This window comes from Hemicordylus capensis, chromosome 1 (assembly GCF_027244095.1).
Source record: "Hemicordylus capensis ecotype Gifberg chromosome 1, rHemCap1.1.pri, whole genome shotgun sequence".
Taxonomy (NCBI): domain Eukaryota; kingdom Metazoa; phylum Chordata; class Lepidosauria; order Squamata; family Cordylidae; genus Hemicordylus; species Hemicordylus capensis.
Genome location: NC_069657.1, coordinates 419,726,039 through 419,745,561, shown reverse-complemented (window position 1 = coordinate 419,745,561; position 19,523 = coordinate 419,726,039). Strand labels below are relative to the sequence as shown.

Sequence of the window (19,523 nt, the reverse complement as noted above, 5' to 3'; positions counted from 1 at the left end):
GGTCGGCCTGCTTGCCATGCCCTAAGGACAGCCCTGCACACTCGGCAGCAAACCATCCTCCGAAGAGGGGAACAAATAGGCCTACCTGCATTCAGATCTTGGAGTTATTCAAACACACACGCTGAAAATATGACTGGATTTAGACTTTGGATCTGTCCCATCAACAAACAGAAACTCACCATTCAGGCAATGGATACTAAAAGTTGAGTGGGGGGTGGGGTGGGGTGGGGGTGGGCTCATAAAGATAAAGAGCAGTGCAAACAAAAAAGGAGAATCCATACGTACAATGTAAAAAGGTGCATTGTATGATGGCACTTTAAAAAAAAAATTCAAGTTTGGTCTCCAGAAAATATACACAAAGTAATGGAAAATGATCTTCTCCCCCTGCACTGAGCTCCCCAAAAAGCAAGACTGAACATAATTTGCCTTAGGAAATTCTACGTGCAAAATTAAACTTGGAAGATCTATACATACTTTCATCTGCACAGGTCGTTCCAGTGATAGGGGTGCCACCTCTAGGACAGTGACCCCTAAAAATTGTTGAAATCGCAGGAGAGATGGTGGCTGTGGCTCCTCCATTCTTTGCCGGGCCCTATCACCCTCCAACCCTCACTTGTGGCATGCCTGGCATCTGAGGGAGTGCAAGGGATGGGGGGGAGGTGGGAGGAGTTGCGGCCGTCTTCTCTCCCACTCCACTGAGAGACAGATGTACCTAGCAATAGGAGCAGGAGCATTTGGGGTTTGGGTAGGGCTGCCATATTCAAGCCCTCCAAATCCGGGCACCCTAATTTGCATGTTATGCAAACGATGCAAATTAACTGATGCACTGTCCAGTTGACTTGTATTTGCTCTGGATCTCTACCAGAGCAAAATAATTTTCTATCAGAAAATATCATGAAAGTAAATGAAGACTACACAAAGTTTGAGATCTTAATAGCAGCAATAGAACAAAAAGTACCTGAGCTTTTCATTTAAGGCTGCAATTCTATACACACTTAAAGGTAAAGTTGTGCTGTCGAGTCGGTGCCATCTCCCGCACCGTATGAGATGATGCCTTTCAGCATCTTCCTATATCGCTGCTGCCCAATATAGGTGTTTCCCATAGTTGGGAAACATACCAGTGGGGATTTGAACCAGCAACCTCTTGCTCCCTAGGCAAGTTACTTCCCCGCTGTGCCATTAGGTGGCTTCTGTACATACTTACTTGGGAGAAAGTCTGATTGAAACCAATGGTACTTACTTCTAAGTAGGCATGCATAGAATGGATTACACTATAAAGCCAAAAATACACAGGTAGGCAGTGATTTACATGAAAATCAAGCTAGCCTCTCAACTGCTCTATAGAGATCCCCTGCTGATAAAAAACAAAGGCAACATTCCTCAGGGGATTACTGTACTTGTGTGAACCTTTCCCAGCCAGCATCCTGTGCTTTATCTGCCTTACTCAAAGTGCAGCGGTTGAGCAGAATAGTGACCACACATTTTGCTCCATAACTACATTTCTACAAGGGCTAGAGCTTAGGTTCTTTTGTATTATTTTAAATGAACGCTGGGAATCTGGGCCAATCCAAGCAGACTAAGCAAACTGGGCAAGTTGTTTAAAGTCTGGGCACTACCCAGAAATCCAAGGGAGATAGCAACCTTTGGTTTTGTAGACTGGTGATGGCACTGGTCAGAAAGGGACAGCAATCGTGTTTTTTAAAAAATAGTTTTTCATTTGAGCTGAAGCACTTCTTCATTCATGCTCCATTGTGCAAATATTTTAATTTAAGTATCTAAGCCAAAAAAACCTTATTTATGAATTAAAAGATCAATACAAAGCTAAAAAAATTAAAAGGCACACCCATGCTGATAAAATGGCACCACCAGGCATGTAATTCTAAAGGTGTGCCTCACTATCAATGCCTGACAATAGGCTCACCTGTCCATTGAGTCACTGCAAACATTAAAACCTCTCAACAAAATGAGAAAACAGTGCTAAGACTATCTATACTGGTGTAGGTCGTGCTTCAGTTATGTTCTTTTCAAAACCCTGGATTTTCTGCAGTTTGATGAGACACAAGTAGAGAACGGGGGAAACACAGGAGAGCCACAGCATGTTCATTCTGGAGTATGTGCTTCATCTGGAAGTCCCTCTGGATGCTTTGTAAAAAAATAAATCTTACAATTCCAAAGAAAAAGGGTTAGTGTGTGGAAAAATCCCCAAATGTTGCAACTGTGGTGGAGAGGGTGCTTTCACAGCAGGCTCATAGTTCCATTTATGTATTTATGTGTGCCTGTACGCAGCCTTGAACCAATGGCTGTGTGTGGGTTTTTGTAGGTTTGGGAGGGAGAAGCTCAGGGCAGACAGGGAACAAAGACTCACACAAAGGCAGGAAGGTGAGGAGTCAGTCGTTGACCACAAGCTGCCATCACCATTCAGTTTTGGACTCTGGCAGATTCCTTCCCTTGTGTGATGATTTCCAAGACTTTTATCAATGAGGACTAGACAGTCACATGTTTAAAAATAAACTGAAGTTACTATTCTCTGTATTCAAGCTTCTGCAGTATGCTAGCATCCTTCCCAGGCACAGAGCATCTAGAGAGGACATGTGTGACGTCATAGCTCAATGGTAAAGTACCAGCATTGAATTCAATCCCTGATATTTTCAGACAGGGCTGAGAAAGAAATCCCTCTTTGAAATCCTGGAGAGCGGCTGCCACTCAGTATCGAGAGTACCAAGTAAGACGGACCAATGGTCTGACTCAGGATAAGGCAGCTATATATGTTCATAGAATATGCCAAAGATCTGTCCAAAGATTTTCCCATGGTGTTGCAGCCCATCCAGACTTCTGCCACAAAGATGGTGTCCTGATATGTGGCCAACTCCAAGGTGGGAAGGAAACCCTAGGATGAGGTCCGTTGTTTTTTTTCTAGGTGATTGTGTTCACACACAACAGTGGAAAGAAGTGGCTGGATCTTGAAATCTCTCTCTCATTTCAGTAGCACTTCAGGAGCCTTAACAGAAGCCCTCATCTAGGCAGGGTACCACTGAGAGCATCATGTCTGGGCATCAAGCCAAAGTTTAAAGAGCAGTGCAACAGAGGGCAGATCTTTTCATGATCCCTTAACACTTCACTCAAGTGCTTCATCTCATCAGTCAGCTTCACAATCTCTTTTTTCAAGGAGGTATTCTCTTGTTCAAGGCACTCATATTCCTGGAAACAAACAAACAAACAAACAATACTAAAACAGGTCACTAGCAGTGACAAGCTTTCCTTCATTACTGCCTCCTTGTGATGCAATCAAATAATCAACAGGAAATAAAAACATGACACAAAACAGAAGACCCAAGCAGATAAAATAATCCGATAAAACTGCAAGCTTGAATCCATTTACTGGTTTCAGCCATCAGTAACCATCTGATTATAATCTTGGTGCAATGGACCTTGTTAATGTCTGTTCTCTGTGCTTATTGCACTGCATACTGTGGTCTGGATCGTGTGGGCTCCAGGTTTGAGAGGGTCCTTAGCAAAGTGCCTTCCAGTGGCCCCCTCCTGCCTTGGTGGTGGAGCCACTTCCCCTTACCTTGGTGGCAAGTGTGGCTGTGGATGTAGGTTTCCTTGCCGCCGCCGCCACCACCACCCCTGCCCAGCGCGGCTCACTGCTGCCTCTGGTGGCAACAGTCCAGAAACAGCGGTGTCCTTCCCAGAAGCCAGCCACTGGCTGCCACCCAACGTGATTTCCTCCCAAATGTCTTGTGTAGCATTGCGTAGCGCTAATGGGAGTGTCTGTCTCAGCGCAAATAGCAGCCACAAGGGTTCGATCCGGATCAGTACTTCAGTAGGGGAGAAAGGATTAAAGCATACACAGACACACAGAGAGAGGTCCCACTCTTGATCCTCCCTGTGGCCACCATTTAATTCACAAAAGTTACGAGTGTCAGGGCCAATTTACATATATAGTGTCACAGGTAATTTGGCCCTGACCCTTACAGCCAGGCGGGGTGCAACATATTGGTTAAAGTGCTAGAGAAGAGGAGAGCACTTCCTTCGCATGCCAAAAAGAAAAAAGAAAAAAAGTGGCGGGGGGTGGGTGGGGGGATAAGATTCCAGAATTGGCATGGCATTTCCTGTCTGTACAATATGGGGCCCACAAAACTGACTCCAGCCCTCTTTTGTGTTCTGCCTGATGTTTGACAGCCCACTAGTTTTTGGAGTCTCAGGCAGGCAGTTAAAACAGAATGTTTCTCAAGCCCCCTGGTCGGCCACCACCTTTCTCAGCTGTGATGCTGTAAATTTCCCCTCACCTTCTAATCCCTCCACAAAACCAAAGCATTTGCATATCCTTTTCTGGATCATCACAGCTTCCATTTGCATCCATACTTTCTGGGTGCCCACCCCACTGGAGAGAAGATTATGGCTTTTGTGCCCTGCTTGTGGGCTTCCCAGTAGGGATGAGCCTGAAGTGTTTTGGCACCTCCTTGGAGAGGCTCCGAAACGCTTCGGATCCCTCCCTGGCGTCAAAACATTTCAGTGTGGGGTGAGGGCCTCCTTTAAGAGGAGGTGGACAGGTCCAACCTGCTAGTCCTCCAAGCCTGCAGCAGTGCTGTCTCAAAGGGAAGACTTCTGTGCCAGCAGCAGTTTGTGCTGCTTGCCCCTCTAAAACACCGTGCCGTGGCGAGGGGATGCGTCATCACCCCTCATGTGGAGTCGGCACATAAATGGCATCGGCACATGCGTCGATGCCATTCGCAGGGCCAGCAACAGCTTGTGCATGCATGCACCAATGCCATTGATATGCCAACACTGCGCGAGGGATGCATCTCCTCGGCGTGGGGTTTTAGAGGGGCAAGCGGCACAAGCTGCCACTTGCACAGAAGTCTTTCCGTTGAGACAGTGCCGCGGTGGGCTGGCGGGTGCTTGGAGGATGGGCACCGGTCTGCCTCCTCTCAAGGGAACCCCTCGCCGCCCATGGATGGGTTTTTGAATTGTTTTTATATTGTTTTTAGCATTATGTTTTTAATTGTGTATTTTTATGTCTTTTAAAAGCTGTTGTACACCGCCCAGAACCTCTGGATGAGGCGGTTTATAAATGTAATTAATAAATAAAAACAACAACATAGTGTGCACCGAAGCAATTCAGTACACATGACATTCCTACATCCCAGAGGCATCTGACTGGCCACTGTGAGAAGCAAGATGCTGCTCTTGTGGTAGCAAGCATGACTTGTCCCCTTTGCTAAGCAGGGTCCATCCTGGTTGCATATGAATGGGAGACTTGATGTGTGTGCACTGCAAGATATTCCCCTCAGGGGATGGAGCCGCTCTGGGAAGAGCATCTAGGTTCCAAGTTCCATCCCTGGCAGCATCTCCAAGATAGGGCTAAGAGAGACTCCTGCCTGCAAGCTTGGAGAAGCTGCTACCAGTCTGTGTAGACAATACTGAGCTAGATAGACCAATGGTCTGACTAGGTATATGGCAACTTCCTATGACTACATACACCTTTGGTCTGATCCAGCAGGACTCCATTTATGTTCCCCATCTCACACTCTTGTCTCCTCTCTCAAACTTTATCCTCTCTCTCTACTGTGATCCTGAAAGGAAACAGGAATGCAGGACTGCCTATTAAAAAAAAAAAAGTAGGTGGGGAAAAGAGAAGGGGACAGGCACGACAGCTTTACAAGGCAAATTAACAGCAGCAAGTCACTGGTGGTTTCCCCTTTGATTTAAATGTGGGTACAACAGAACTTGCTCCACTACACATGGTTGGGGAAAGAAAAAAAGAGAAAAAGCCAGCAGAAACTGCTCAGCCATGACTACCTGCTTGACAATTGCCTTGTACCACACGTGGACTTGCAGGAACAGATGAATAATCTGCGCTCTTCCATGCAAAGCACGTATGAGCCTCTTGGCCTCCACCCTTATTCAAAGTTCTACTGATTAAATTCATTATTGCTCATGAGAAACCTTTAAAGCATCAAGGATAAAAACACAGCTCAAGCTATTATAATAACCTCAGCCTTGGCCAACACCCTTGTTGTTCTAGATCTGAGCCTCTCTTCTTGAGAAGCCACCTTATAATGATCAAATTCACCTACCGCTTACTGATCTCAGGAGATGACCCTGGAGTTTGAGTATCTTGACTCAAGATACCAGAACTTCAGGTTCATCTCCTGAAATTGGTAGACTGGAGGTTCCAGACAGTCACAGTCAAAACCAAACTTTTTAATGCAGTGCGTAGTTATCCTTTGGAACCCATTGCCACAGGCTGTTGTGATGGATGGGTACTAGCTTAGGCATCTTTTAAAATCTATTAGGTGTTCAGGGTAGAAAGAGCCATCTACTAGGCAGGATATTGAATTATGAAGCCTGTGTGATCAGAGGCAGTATACCACTGATCACCAGCTCTTGGATACAAACCAGAGAGGATGGCCACCTCCATCATGCTATGCTAAATATTCCTGGGGCATTTGGCTGGCCATTGCCAAAGACAGTGAGGCTGAGCAAGATGGATCGGTGGTTTCATTCTGCAGGACTAAAGGGCTACTGACAGGGGTGTAGCCATAACTGAAAAGTGGGGGGTGTCCTTAGGCCCCTGAGTGAGCCTCCCCACACCAAAAGGGTGGCCAGATCCACATCACCAAAAAAGACGATGTGGAACATCAAAAAAAGAGGGCATATAGGGCATTATCACCAGAAAAGAGAGCACCAATTTGCATAAAAGCCGCACATATTAATTCATATGTACATCTGCACATAGGAATTAACGTACAAGTCAAACTTTTCCAATGGCAACATTAACATGCAAAGAAGCAGCAAAGCATAAAATGACTGCCTAATCTTTTTGCCACCCCGCCTCCCACAAGCTGCCCCTGTCCTGGACAAAGCAGCAATCTGGACAAATTATGCTATATTAGATGTATTCCCTTACTTGCCTGTCAGTAGGGTGGCCATGTCCACATTACCCCATTTAAGAAAGCGCCTTCTTCTTCATCAACCTCACTACCTGTTAAGATCGTCTGGGGAGGTCTGGTTGCAGTTGCCAGCGGCTCAGTTGATGGCGACTTGAGACCGGGCCTTTTCTAGAGTTGCCCTGGGACTCTGGAACACGCTTCCTAGTTTTTGCTTCTCTGAATGTTTTTAAGAAGGACCTAAAAACATACCTGTTTAATCAGGCTTTTTTAGTTTATAGTTTTTTAAGCTTTGGTTTTAGAGTTTTTATTGTATTTTAAATTGTTTTAATTGTTTTAATGGTTTTATATTGAACCGCCCTGAGCCTTTTTTGGAAGGGCGGTATATAAATCGAATAAATAAATTAAATAAATAAATATTGTGAACCGACATGGTGGTGGGGAAGGAGAACATGGTCCCCAAAAGAGAGGACTGGCCTCTATAACCAACCTGGAGAGGTTCGTCTGCAGTTGCCTCCAACTCGTTTGGCGGCTACTCGGGAACGGGCCTTCTCCACTGCTGCCCCTGGACTTTGGAATGCGCTCCCTGTTGAAATCAGAGCCTCCCCATCTCTGGCAACTTTTTAAAAAGGCACTCAAGTCACATTTATTCACCCGGGCTTTTAATTCGATTTATGGTTTTAAATTTTTAATGTTGGCTTTAAATGATTTTAATGTTAATAATTTTATTTGTTTGATTGATTTAGTTTTGATTTTACTTGTTAAGAATGATTTTAATTGTTTTTATTTTGATGTAAACCATCCTGAGCCATTTTTGGAAGGGCAGTATATAAATCGAATAAATGAAATAAAATGAAATGAAATAGAGAGAGCATATGATCACCCTGCCCACCAGCTTGCTCTCTGCTCTCCCCATCTGCCTCCCCAACAAGATGAGTCATCTTGGCTTCAAGGGGGAGCAGTCTTCTCTAGGAGGGAAGTGAGGGAGAAGTGCCACCAGCATCCCTTTCACTTCCTGACTAGCTCACCAGGGCTCGGGTTCAGTCCTCATCTCCCTTAGCCTCACTGGCAGGACGGAGAAGGGGCCCATCTCCACTTCTTGTGCAAGGGCTCACTCCAGTGTTGCCACACGCCTGGCTACTGAGGCAACTTCTTTGTAAGCAGGGCTGCCAGCCAGGTTGCAACCCGGAGAACACACAGGTAGGCTTAGGTTTCCCAGTGCAGGGGGAGAAGAGGCAGCCGAAGAAGCCCTGCTTCAATTGCCCAGGGAGGACAGGGTGAGTCATGCTGCACAGCAGCCCAAAAGAGAATGTGGCCAACAGGACAGGGGGCAGAAGCTGGCTCTCTGCCTGCTGCATCAGGGAATGCAGAAGCGCCAGGCATGTGCATTGTTCTTCGGGTTCCAGTCTGGAAGCACGATTTGCAGGTTTTTTTGGAAGGCAGGTTAAAATCTTACTTCGTAGGCTTTCCAGTTGCGGAGTTTCAATTGCCTGCGGCGGCTGCTTAATTTTGTTCCTTTTAAGTGAGACTAGTGGGTGCTATAGGCTTGTTTTAATGGTTGTATTGCTTTGTGAGTCTCTTGGAGGGCCCATTTGGGGTACGGCGGCTACATATTTAAATATAACATTTCTTATGGGTTGAATCCATCTTACGGATGGATGGAGGGAAGACAAGTATTTAGAACCACGCAGCACTCTTGCACATCACATCACTGAGTGGCTGGCCACATGTTTGTTTAGAAAGGTCATTAGGACAGCACTCTGGCCCCTTGAGGTAGTATTTGACACACACCCAAACCACTTCCAAATCTGGGTACTTCCAGGCTGCTGCCAAACCGCTGCAAAGAGATGCACAGGGAAAGAATTGCAGCCTGGAGAGCTTAACCCTTCTCTCAGTTGCTGCTTTACCTTTGCAACACCTCTTTGCTGCTCCTTTCCCCCCAGCATGGGTTTTCAGTTCTGCGTTTACAGCAGCAACACTGGGAAAGGCCAGCAGCCAGGGAAGGGTTAAGCATTCCCCTTCCCACCTACTTCTCTCCCACTGCAAATCCATCCTTCTCTCACTGCTTTGCAGTGGTTGAAGAGTGACCCGTGTTCCCTCCCAATGTTTAGTTCGGATGAAATCTGAAAAAGAGCTACCTATTAGTCACAACCGTTTAGTATGGAATAGAGTTGCCACATTCTGACTTTCCAAACCTGGGTGCCTAATATGCACATTATGTAAATTGGCTTGAAAATATTTTTTGAGAAGAACAGTGACTGCACGTTTTGCTCCATAACTCTGCTTCTACAAGGGCTATAGCTTAGCTTTTCCTTTTTTAAAAAAAAATGAAAGCTGAAATCTGGGTGAACCTGGGTGGGCTAAGCAATCTGGGCGAGATGCTTAAAATCCAAGTGAAACCCGGCATTTCGGAGGGCATGGAAACTCTAGTATGGAACCTCCATGATCAGAGGCAGCAAACCACTGACAGTGAACTTAATTTTAACCGCCAAGAGTCCAAAGTAACAGTCACCTCATGGAGTTTATCTGCTTTCTGCGTTTGTTTCTTCCTGCTTCTCTGGGCAGCAACTCTGTTCTTCTCTCTCCGTCTTACTTTCCTTTCATCATCATCATGACTCTGGCAAAATAAAATAAAATATCCCAAATGATTTCTAGTTTGTTTTTTGAATACCTTGGTCCTGAGACAGCAAAGAAAATATTTGCTGTAGGAAGATGCACCATCTGGAAGAGGCCTTGAAAGACTCTCACCTGCAGACATCTTTCCGGGCAGGTAAAACGGTACTGAGAGATTGTGGGCATACTAAACTTATATTAATGCGTAGGCCAGTTTAACAACTATTGGGCACATGAACACACATACAAGAATTCTGGGAACCGCAGTTTGATCAAAGTGCTGCTAATTTTAAAGATTTCTAGCCACCCTCAAGGCTATAGTTCCCAGAATTTATTGGGAAGAGGGAATGAGTGATGGATAAAAAATATTTAACTATAAAAAGGCTGTTGGACCCCCTTCTCATTTAGTTTACTGACAGCTCAACCCTTTACTGAGAAAACTGGCCAATTGCCTTTGCTTGTTTGTTTTTAAAGAAAAGGGATAAAAGCGACAAGTTGCTCAGAAAGATATCTGTCTTATTTATATCCCATTGTCCTTTCAACTAGTTCCGGGAAGGCATACATGAGGCTATCCTATTATATCCTCGCCACAACCCTGTGAGGTAGGTCAAGCTGAGAGACAGTGAGGAATCCAAGGCCACTTAGTGAGCTTCATGATTAAGCAGGGATTTGAACCCAGATCCCAAAGTCCAGTGCTCTATCAATTGTACCAAGGATTGGCTACATCTTTTGCAGTTCATAAATACAATTTTATTGCTGCTCCCACAAAAGAAAGGCAGAATTGGTCCCCTTGTGCCCATATGAGGGATTAATCCAGCAGGACCACCATCACTGCTGCTGCATCAGCACTTTCCTTGCCCTTGGCATGATACTGTTGTGTGGTGCATGGGGCAGTCACCACAATGTTGGCAACAGTGACGAGAGGGCATCAGAACGAGCAATTGATCCCAAGGGCCAACAGAGCGGATTACTGTGCTCCACACTTCCAGGCACAGCCTTTTACAGGATCAGTTTTCTTGCGAGAATACTGAAGACTTACAGCATTGGACTATTTATGCACAAATGTACAGGCTGAGCCAATGGGCAACCAGCATGCTAATCCCAAAGGAACCTCCACCTTGCAATCTGACATCCTGGCAACCGACTCCTGCTTGCCAGAAACTTCTTGGCAACCTTTCCCCAGTGGGGTAAAAGTGCTCAGGCCATTTCTACTTCTGACTGCACCCAAACTGCACAAGCTCTTTCTTCAGTAAAGTGTGGGTCAGTGGCTCAGAGCAGCCACCAACTATCGAGGGTTGTTCACCAGGACCTTCTTTTGTCCACCAAACAAAGTTGGCTGTGCAAAGACCTAGAAAGAGAGAGGGTCCACTTGGTCTAACAAAAAACATGCTTGTAACAGTTTGTTTCCTTCCTCTGCTCCACTTGCTTTCACAGAAGCAGTAGCATCTTCTGGAGGTACTGCCAGGGGTGTAGCAAGGTTGGAGTGGGACCAGATACAAGATTTTAAAATGCACCCCGCCCCTGAAGTTACACACACAGACACACACACCTATGTGCCACAATAGAACATCACCCTAAATTATTTTTTTAAAGGTTTTGTAAGTTGTGGGCGATGAAAGTCATTTAATGGTACAAGAGAAAGGCATGCTGTTCTGGTAGCTCCAGGTCTTAACACTCACATCAGTTTCGGAGGATGAATGCAACTGAAGGAAGCCTGGGCTGGTGCATGGCTGGGGAAGTCAGTCATGTGACTTGCCTCTGGGGGGGCCCCCAAGGTGGGGGGGGGCCCAGACAACTGTCTCCCCTTGCCCTATTATAGTTACACCCCTGGGTACTGCAGCTCAAGTGGCCCCTTCAGGACCATCGCAAGATAGGAAGCTGCCTCCTATCAAGTCAGATCCTTGGTTCATCTAGCTCAGAATTACCGTATCTATACTGACAGGCAGCAGCTTCTCCAAGGTTTCAGACATCCCAGCCCTACCTGAAGATGCTGGGGCTGAATCTGGGACTTTCTGCATTCAAGCAGATGCTCTACCACTTCACTATAGACCCATCCAATAAAGGGAAGATCTTAAGGTAGAGAGTGCTCCCATATAGTAGCCCACCCCAACCAAAGTGAACCTTGCTTAGCAAATGGGAGAATTCATGCTTGCTATCACAAGAATGGTTCTCCACTAGTAATAGATCATGTCTATTACTAACTCAGCAACAACACAGGTAGATTGCAGGTAAGAAAACCTGTGCAATTTTCACTTGCGTTTTTTGCTCCTGACTGGCTTCTCAAAAAACGGCTGCTGATATAGGAAAGTAGTTCAAGCAGAAGCTGCACCTTTCACCTAAAAGGAAACAGCTGCTCAGCTCAGTGCTTAAAGAACTAAGATGATTTGCTGAAGGATTCCGTGGCATTGCATAGCATGACAGCACACATTACCCACAGAAACCAAATTCTCAGTAGCAGTGGCTATTATGGTGCGGTATGGCTACACTTTCCATACACAAGAGCAAAACAAAGCCAATGATCCTACTTTATTTTATGAAAAGACGTTTATTCTGTCTTTAGAAAGGCATTCAAGTTGATGAACAATATGAAATAATAACATGAACAATAATGCATTCAAAGAAAGTACCTAAAAGCAAAATAAAATGCTGCAACTTTCAGAAACAACAGCCATTGTGGGACAGTACAGCAAGTATTTAGGAACACAGAATTAAATACCATGCTTACGCCACAAATTTATATTGATTTTATACCAAGCTTCCCTCCTTCCCCTAAGAATCTGGGGAATAGAGATTCCATCACAGGGCAGCAGTTCCCAGGACACCCCAGAAAGGGTCAGGCTCAGTTGACGATGGCGTTTTTTCATTGAAACCGGTTTTGTTTTAACTTGTAACATCTGGTATTTTATCTTTGTGTAATAAAGAAATCTTGATGGAAGAATATCTCACTTCAGCCCCAGTTAGTTGTTGGTGGAGAGAAAAGAAAGATGGCAGGCAAGTAGCATCAGGACACCCATCGCAACCACTTCTGGGTGTACCTGGAAGTGGTTGGGGAATATATCTCACAGCAGTTACTATGCAAGTGGTTGAGGTATACACCTTGGAATAGTTACTATTGAACAGGATCTATGATTTACTATCTTCAAGATGTCCAGCTTGATCAAACTGAAGTATGGCAGAATGCCTACATAGTCTCTTGCATAGATCTGGCCCCTGGATGAATATCCGTGGGCAAGTCCATCCTGTTTTGAACTGAAAATTCAAAAGTCTTATGACATACATGGATGAGAGCTGATTTAGAGCGATGGAGGGCGAGCCATGAATCAAAAAGTCCTCGTTCAAAATGTCAAGCAAACTTGGAAAAAGTAATTAACTAGCAGTGAGTTTAAAAGGATGTTGGTAGTCATCTATGGGTGACCTAATATTCTAGGGAAGAGAGGCTAGCAAATATACTAAGGAACCTAAAATGCACAAGCTGAGCTTTAAAAAAGGCCTTCAGAGCAAGTTATTGGTAACAGAATTTACAGAAATCCTTAACAAATCAACAAGGACAAGCAAGAGGGAAGTTAATAAACTAGAAGAGTAAATGGATTTCGCTTTCAACATTGCTTCTAACTGAGGCTACATTTCCCCCAGGAGTCAAACTGGATGTCAATGGGCAGTGTTAGCCCGTGACATTTTGCTGCCTGAAATGGAGCACCCCAAATGGCATCCTTTCCATTCCCTCCGTCTTCTTTTTCCTATTAAAATCACACATAACCCTCTCTTTCCATCTTTCAAATCTCTTCTTCCTTCCTTGTATATTGGCAAGAAAAGAGTAAAAGTAGCACAGGGCCATTTGGCCTTGCTTCTTCTGCAGGCCATGCATGGAAGGATGCGTGGTGTGCTGTCCTGAGAACTGGTCCAGTCTGCACCTGAAGCAGGCTGCTTCATGGTAGAGCTGGCCCGGGCAACAAGGAATGTGTGCATGTGGTATGGAAGATCCTGCCCCTCAGCACTGTACAGCCTGGACGAGATAGCATTTCAATTCCTTCCACTTGATTCATTTGAATATCAACTCGTATTTCAGAATTTATGCTCTTTTCATGGGTCTCTGTGGGAATTTTTCCAGCAGTGGAAGAAAACTATAGATCTGCACAAATATATGCATAAGAGATGTAAACTGCTCCACATCCATCTGTCAGCACCAGTGTTCTCTCTAATTTTTTTCATCTCTGTGCAGAATGAATTGTGTTCTGGGAGGCAGTATCAAGGTGGTGTGTGCGCACGTGCATTCAGAGCAGGGCCTTCCAGATTCAACCTGAGCAGGATCTAAAATGGACTGAGCCGACATATAAAATCTATCAGTGGATGCACATGTGCACGCCTTAGAGGAAACACTGGTGATCACATGTGTTGCAAAAGGATATTGTCTATACTTTGAGTGGCTGCCAATTTGAAGCAACATGATGGACTGGCAAAACAAAAAACCTTTGGGGTTGCATAGGACCCTGTTCCATGTGCTGGGAATTAGGTTGGTATTGAACTCTAAATGCAAACGTTTTTAGAGAGGGACACACAGACATGGTGATCTCATAAGCTTTCTTTCCCTTGGAAAGGAGGCCAAAGAGTGTAAGTCTTTAGCTCTTTTCCTTACAGAGATATACAGCAAAACATGCAGGTGATGGTCAAACCAATTGTTCAGTAACGAGTAAACCTGCTTCTGCCATTTAGCTGACAATTGTGAATGCTCTAGAGTTACAGGTAAGCATCTGACTTGCAATTTAATTTAATGTTATAAGGTGCATTAAATGTATTTAGAAGATTAATGGAAACACATCGAAGCACTTGTATTTATTTACATGTGACGTTTGTCTGTTTTGAACTGACTCACAATGTCACAATCCCCGTGACATGTGCCCTTAAGCTCCCCTTTCTCCCAAATTTCTGGCAATAAGCGTGAGTGCAGGGTAGCTAAGAATTACACAATCACCACTTTCCCTGCATACTACTCTACTTCACCACTTGGGCAGCTGGCCACTTTTCACACAGCAGACTTCACTGCAAGTTTACTGTGAGGCTTTACTGCGAGTTCAAAGTTGCCTACCAAAAACAATGCAAGAAGTGGTTTGTTTGTTTTTAAACCCTGAGTATAGATTGGGCTACACTCTAACAATGGAAAACCCAAACCATGTGTGTATAGCGTAGTGGTTAGAGTGTTGGACTAGGACCGGGAAGACCCGAGTTCAAATCCCCATTCAAACATGAAACTCACTAGGTTACTCTGGGCCCGTCATGTATCTCTCATCCTAACCTACCTCACAGGGTTGTTGTGGGGATTAAAAAATAAGCATCTACTTATTTAATAAGCATGTGCTGAGCTGCTCGGATGAAGAGCCGAATATAAATTTTTTTTTAAAAGTGTTCCCTGATAGCTGACAGGGACTTCAGGGTAAATCTGGCCGATATGTGAATGCACATCCTCCATTCCAGAGAAGATGCAAGCTAAAAGCTCTGTGTGAAAAGCGCCCTGGAGAAGGTGAAAGAAGGGAGTGCCAAATCTGCTCTTGCAGCAACTATAAGGATCTGTAGGGTGGAAGTGAATTAGCGCCACTTAAGAGTCATTACCTTCCCATCTAATTGACAGTGTAATTTCGTTATTTTAGTGTACTGGCTTTCCCCTGGCTTCAGATCCATCACAGAAGCTTACAAGGGCCAGTCCAAAAGTTTTGTCATGCAGAAGGTGCTAGAAAAAAGTCTGTGTGACCCGACAGTGGTGTAGCTGTGGGGAATCTCCACACACAATACTACGAATACTAAAATTCTCAAAGCGGTAAACAAAACAAAGATGGCTCCCTGTCCCCAAAGGGCTCACAATCTAAAATGAAACATAAGGTAGACACCAGCAACAGCCACTGGAAGGATGTTGTGCTGGGACTGGACACAGGGACAACAGGGGTGGCAGCTGCCCTCGCCCCTGCCATCACTGCCAGATAAGCTGCAATGTACTATTTTTTAACACCAGAACATGCTCAGAGAAAGCTGGAAACTTACACATTCTCTCTCTCTCTCTCTCTCTCTCTCTCTCTCTCTCTCGTATTTTTAGAAGATTTTCTGAATAAGCTACTTCCCACTGACTTGCAGAGAGATAGCACATCTAGCATGGACAATCCTGCCACTTAAATTAGTGGGCCCCTCAGCATTTGGAGGCCCCTCAGGCCTGCGGGGGACTGGACCTCTGCCCGGAAGTCCAGTCCAAAGAGCGTCACTGGCTGCAGTCATATAAATATAATCCTTCTGCATCTGGTACCTCTGTACAGGTTACTCAAAACAGTGTGCCTTTTCTGCTCACCCATGCTTTGAAAAGCCCTGCTCAGAACTGGCCTGCTGATGAGGTCTGATGTGGCAGCTGCCTCAGGGGGTGGAGCAACAGAGGTGCGGGGTGTGTGTGTGTCCCATGCTCACCACTTCCACTGACCACCTCACAGCACCACTCCACTCAGCACTACCCCTTATCTGGTGGAGGCAGCGCAGCTGCCACTCTACCACGGCTACTGCCACCTCCATCTTTTCTTTCTCCCTGGCTTTCTGAAAAGGCTTCCAAGTGGTCTTGCCATTCCCCTTTCCCTGCCTTCTATTTTTTCAAAAGCCAGGGAGCAGGAGAAGGGAAAGGAGGCAGCAGAACAGCAGGAGGAAGGAGAGTGGCAGGAGAGGGGAAAGCACCGGGAAGAAAAAAGAGCTCCCCTTTGACCAAAGGAGGGGTGGGAATTGTGCCTCTTTCAGCCACCTCAGGTGCAGTTGGTGTTTGGGCCAGGCATGTCCCACATTCAGATCTCCTCTCTGCTATGAACTTGCTAGGTGGTCTTCTCTCTCAGTCTCCCATTTGTAACACAGCGGTAATAATACTGGCCTGACTGAGGGACCCCTTAAGCATTATTCTAGCTGTGGGGGAGCTGCTTTTCTGCTATCGACTCCTGCATGACTGCAGACATTTTGAAGGGCCTGTTTTATGGGTTCTGGGACTTCTGACCACAGAATAGCTATTCTGCCAGGTGCAGGGGTATCGCTATAATTGAGCGGATGGGTTCAAAGAACCCAGGCCCCCGAGGGCCCCCAGCTCCACCCCTCCCTGTTTTCTTCATTATCTCCCTCACTCCAAGTGGCCACAAGAGAGAGAAGTGAACCTGGGCCATCCTCTCCCCTAGCTATAATCAGTACTTAGTGATATAGCTGGATCACTCCAGTGTTATCTCAGCTGTATGAGAGCAGTTTAGAGGATGTGTGGGGGAGTTCCTCAGCATCATTCAGAAAGGCCTTTAGAGAGTTGTTGTTAGCATTACTGAAGGTGACTACTTACCTTTCTCACAAACATTTAAATCCCACTTTTCCACAAGGAAGTGTCCAAGGTGGCAAGTGGTACGTATACAATCAAGTTGTAAAAAACTGCATTAAACGAGTCTTTACAAACAAACAAAAATTCACAAATAGCATTCCAAACAGTTCCAAAAATGACCACGGCAGCAAATAAACTAAACCTCTGATACATTTAAACAAAAACTGATGGAACAGGAAGGTCTTTGCAAGGTGGTAGAAGGCCAAGGGTGGGGTGGGGGAGCAAAGTGTGATTCCTGAAGGAGGGAATGCATATTAATATGGTTTAGAAGGGCCTGTTTTATGGGTGCATATGCATATTATGCATGTTATGCATAAAATGCATATTAATGCATAATAATATTAATATTATATATAATATTAATATTAATATAAATTATAATATTAATATTAATATAATAATATTAATAATATTATATATAATTAATATATAATTAATAATATAATAATAATATTAATTATTAATATTATTAATTATTAATAATATAATAATAATATAATAATATAATAATATATTAATATTAATATTATACATAAAATGCATATTAATATGGTTTAGAACAGCAATCTAGAACGCTGTGGTCATCCCTTCTCTTCTTCAGGGAGAAACTAGTGCCAGTTTAATCCCCATGCTGGAGTGGAGACTACTAGCAGAAGCAAGAATCTTTCAGACAATTGTCATCGAAGAAGACAGTCTCTAGTCGAAACGTGTTTAGCAAAAGTATGACTGATCAGATATTGGCTAAACTATGATCTGACACTTCATCTTTCAATCAAAACACAATACTGTGACCACATATTTGTCTACACTTCTCCCGTTCATTGACAACATGATATTTTTGAATTGAACTATCGGATTTAATCTTTCCAGTCGGACATACAGAGAGTCTCTGTATGTCCAACTGGAAAGATTAAATCCGATAGTTCATGTCAAATGGTCTGTCGGAGACTATTTCGATGAGATCTGATTTATCATATTTTGCAAATGTTATTGTGACATATAGATATATTTCATTGATTTGAATGTATTATATTTGATGTCATCTGGATAGTTTTCAACCATACAGTTTTACTACTATTACTATATTAAAATATTAGCACAAAGTATTTGGATTCTTTCTTGATGTTTTGTTATGGTGAAAACTACCACCTCCACATACAATTTTGGAATTGGAAGGGACCTTGACAGCCAACTCCCTAGCAGATGCCTGTGCGGCTTCCATGAGCACTTCAGGCAAATGGCTTACCACCTGCAGCCGCCTTCATGCAGCAACAGAGCTGCGTTTCAAGTGGCAGCGATGCCACAGGCATGTTAAGGCCACCATAGAAGTGCCACCAAATTAAACTCAGCCATCCCCTTACCAGAAACAACAGCTGCAAGTTTTCACCTCAGAGGACTTTACATTAGGAGTTTGTCTCCCTCATCCTCCGAGGTACTTATGAGCCCACCAGACACACTACTGCCCAGGTGGAAAGTGAAAGCCACTTGTGGCAGAATTAGTTGGGGAACAGCCACAAAGTGTGGTCTGGTTCTCAGATGTTACTGTGTTGACTTGAAGCACGAAAAAGGAAAACTTCCGAGGGAGTGAAAACGTCTGACTTCTGTAGTGGCGGGAGAGACACGCAGGCTCAGAGAGCTGGTGCTTCTCTGGCTGTTGGGGTGGGCAGGGCACGGCCATGGGGGCTGCCATGGAGAGCGCCTCCTGCACTTCTGAATGTGCAGCTACATCACTGCTTCTGACCAAACAAAGTTCCTGAGCGAAGAAGACCCTTAATGGCCTTCTTTGCTGCTATTTCATCTGTCCAGGCGTGGGAGTTTATTAGAAGCCCTCCCCCGTTGAGAGATGAGCCCTGCTGCCTGGCCCTGACAACAAGAGACCCGGGAGGGATCTGTTCTTCTCCCTCCGGAACTCACTAGATCGCCTTTGGCGAGTCTCTCGCCCCCTTGCAGCCCGACTGCACCTGACCGCAGTCCTAAGCAGACGTACTAGCAAGGAGTAAGCCCCACTGAGCTCAAAGGGACCAGATTAGAAGATGTTAAGATAAACCCGTCATTAGAGCCGATGCCGGGCTAAGCGGTCTTAACTTTTCAAAACAGCGCGGCGGGAGGCTGCTTTAACTCTGCCCTCCCCAAGGTCCCTATTAGAAACCCACCCACCCACGTTTCCCCCCGAGTAAATATGGGGTCACAATGCAGTGCAAGCTCCTCTCTCTAAATTGGGAATAACTGCAGCAAACAACTGTGCAGCGATCCTGTGTTCGCGGCCAGGCGGTAGCGCTTCCAGCAGCGCACGCCGCCGGGTCTTGTTCGAGAAAAGTAACCTGCCCCGCCACAAGCCGCCTCTTTCCCGCGATCGCTTCTCCTCCGCTTACCTGCTGATTCCCTTCTGAAGAGGAGCTTCTCTGCAAGACGCTCCCCGAGGCGGGAGTGCCGTGAGACATCCCGGCGAAAGTTGCTGCTCGCAAGAAGAGCCAGGAGTGAGGAGGAGGCCGAAGAACATCGAGGATCCCAGAAGGCGGCGAGCCGCGCGGGTAACACCGCGCTGCAGCCCCCAACGCGGAAAATCCAGCCGGGAGGGATCCCGGCACCGAGCCCGGCACCTGACTGCAAGCGCGACTGGCTTGCGCGTCCCTAGACGTCCCCCTTCG

At 45.3% G+C, this 19,523-nt stretch overlaps 1 protein-coding gene across 1 annotated transcript; it reads right to left on the bottom strand.

Moving 5' to 3' along the window:
- Positions 1 to 1,757: 1,757 nt before the first annotated feature.
- On the bottom strand, positions 1,758 to 19,523 carry BATF3 (basic leucine zipper ATF-like transcription factor 3). The gene is made up of 3 exons (XM_053310167.1): positions 19,248 to 19,523; positions 9,406 to 9,510; positions 1,758 to 3,198 (listed from the first exon to the last, which is right to left on the bottom strand). Exons 1-3 carry the CDS (start codon positions 19,314 to 19,316, stop codon positions 3,013 to 3,015), a joined length of 360 nt encoding a protein of 119 aa, XP_053166142.1. The 5' UTR covers positions 19,317 to 19,523; the 3' UTR covers positions 1,758 to 3,012.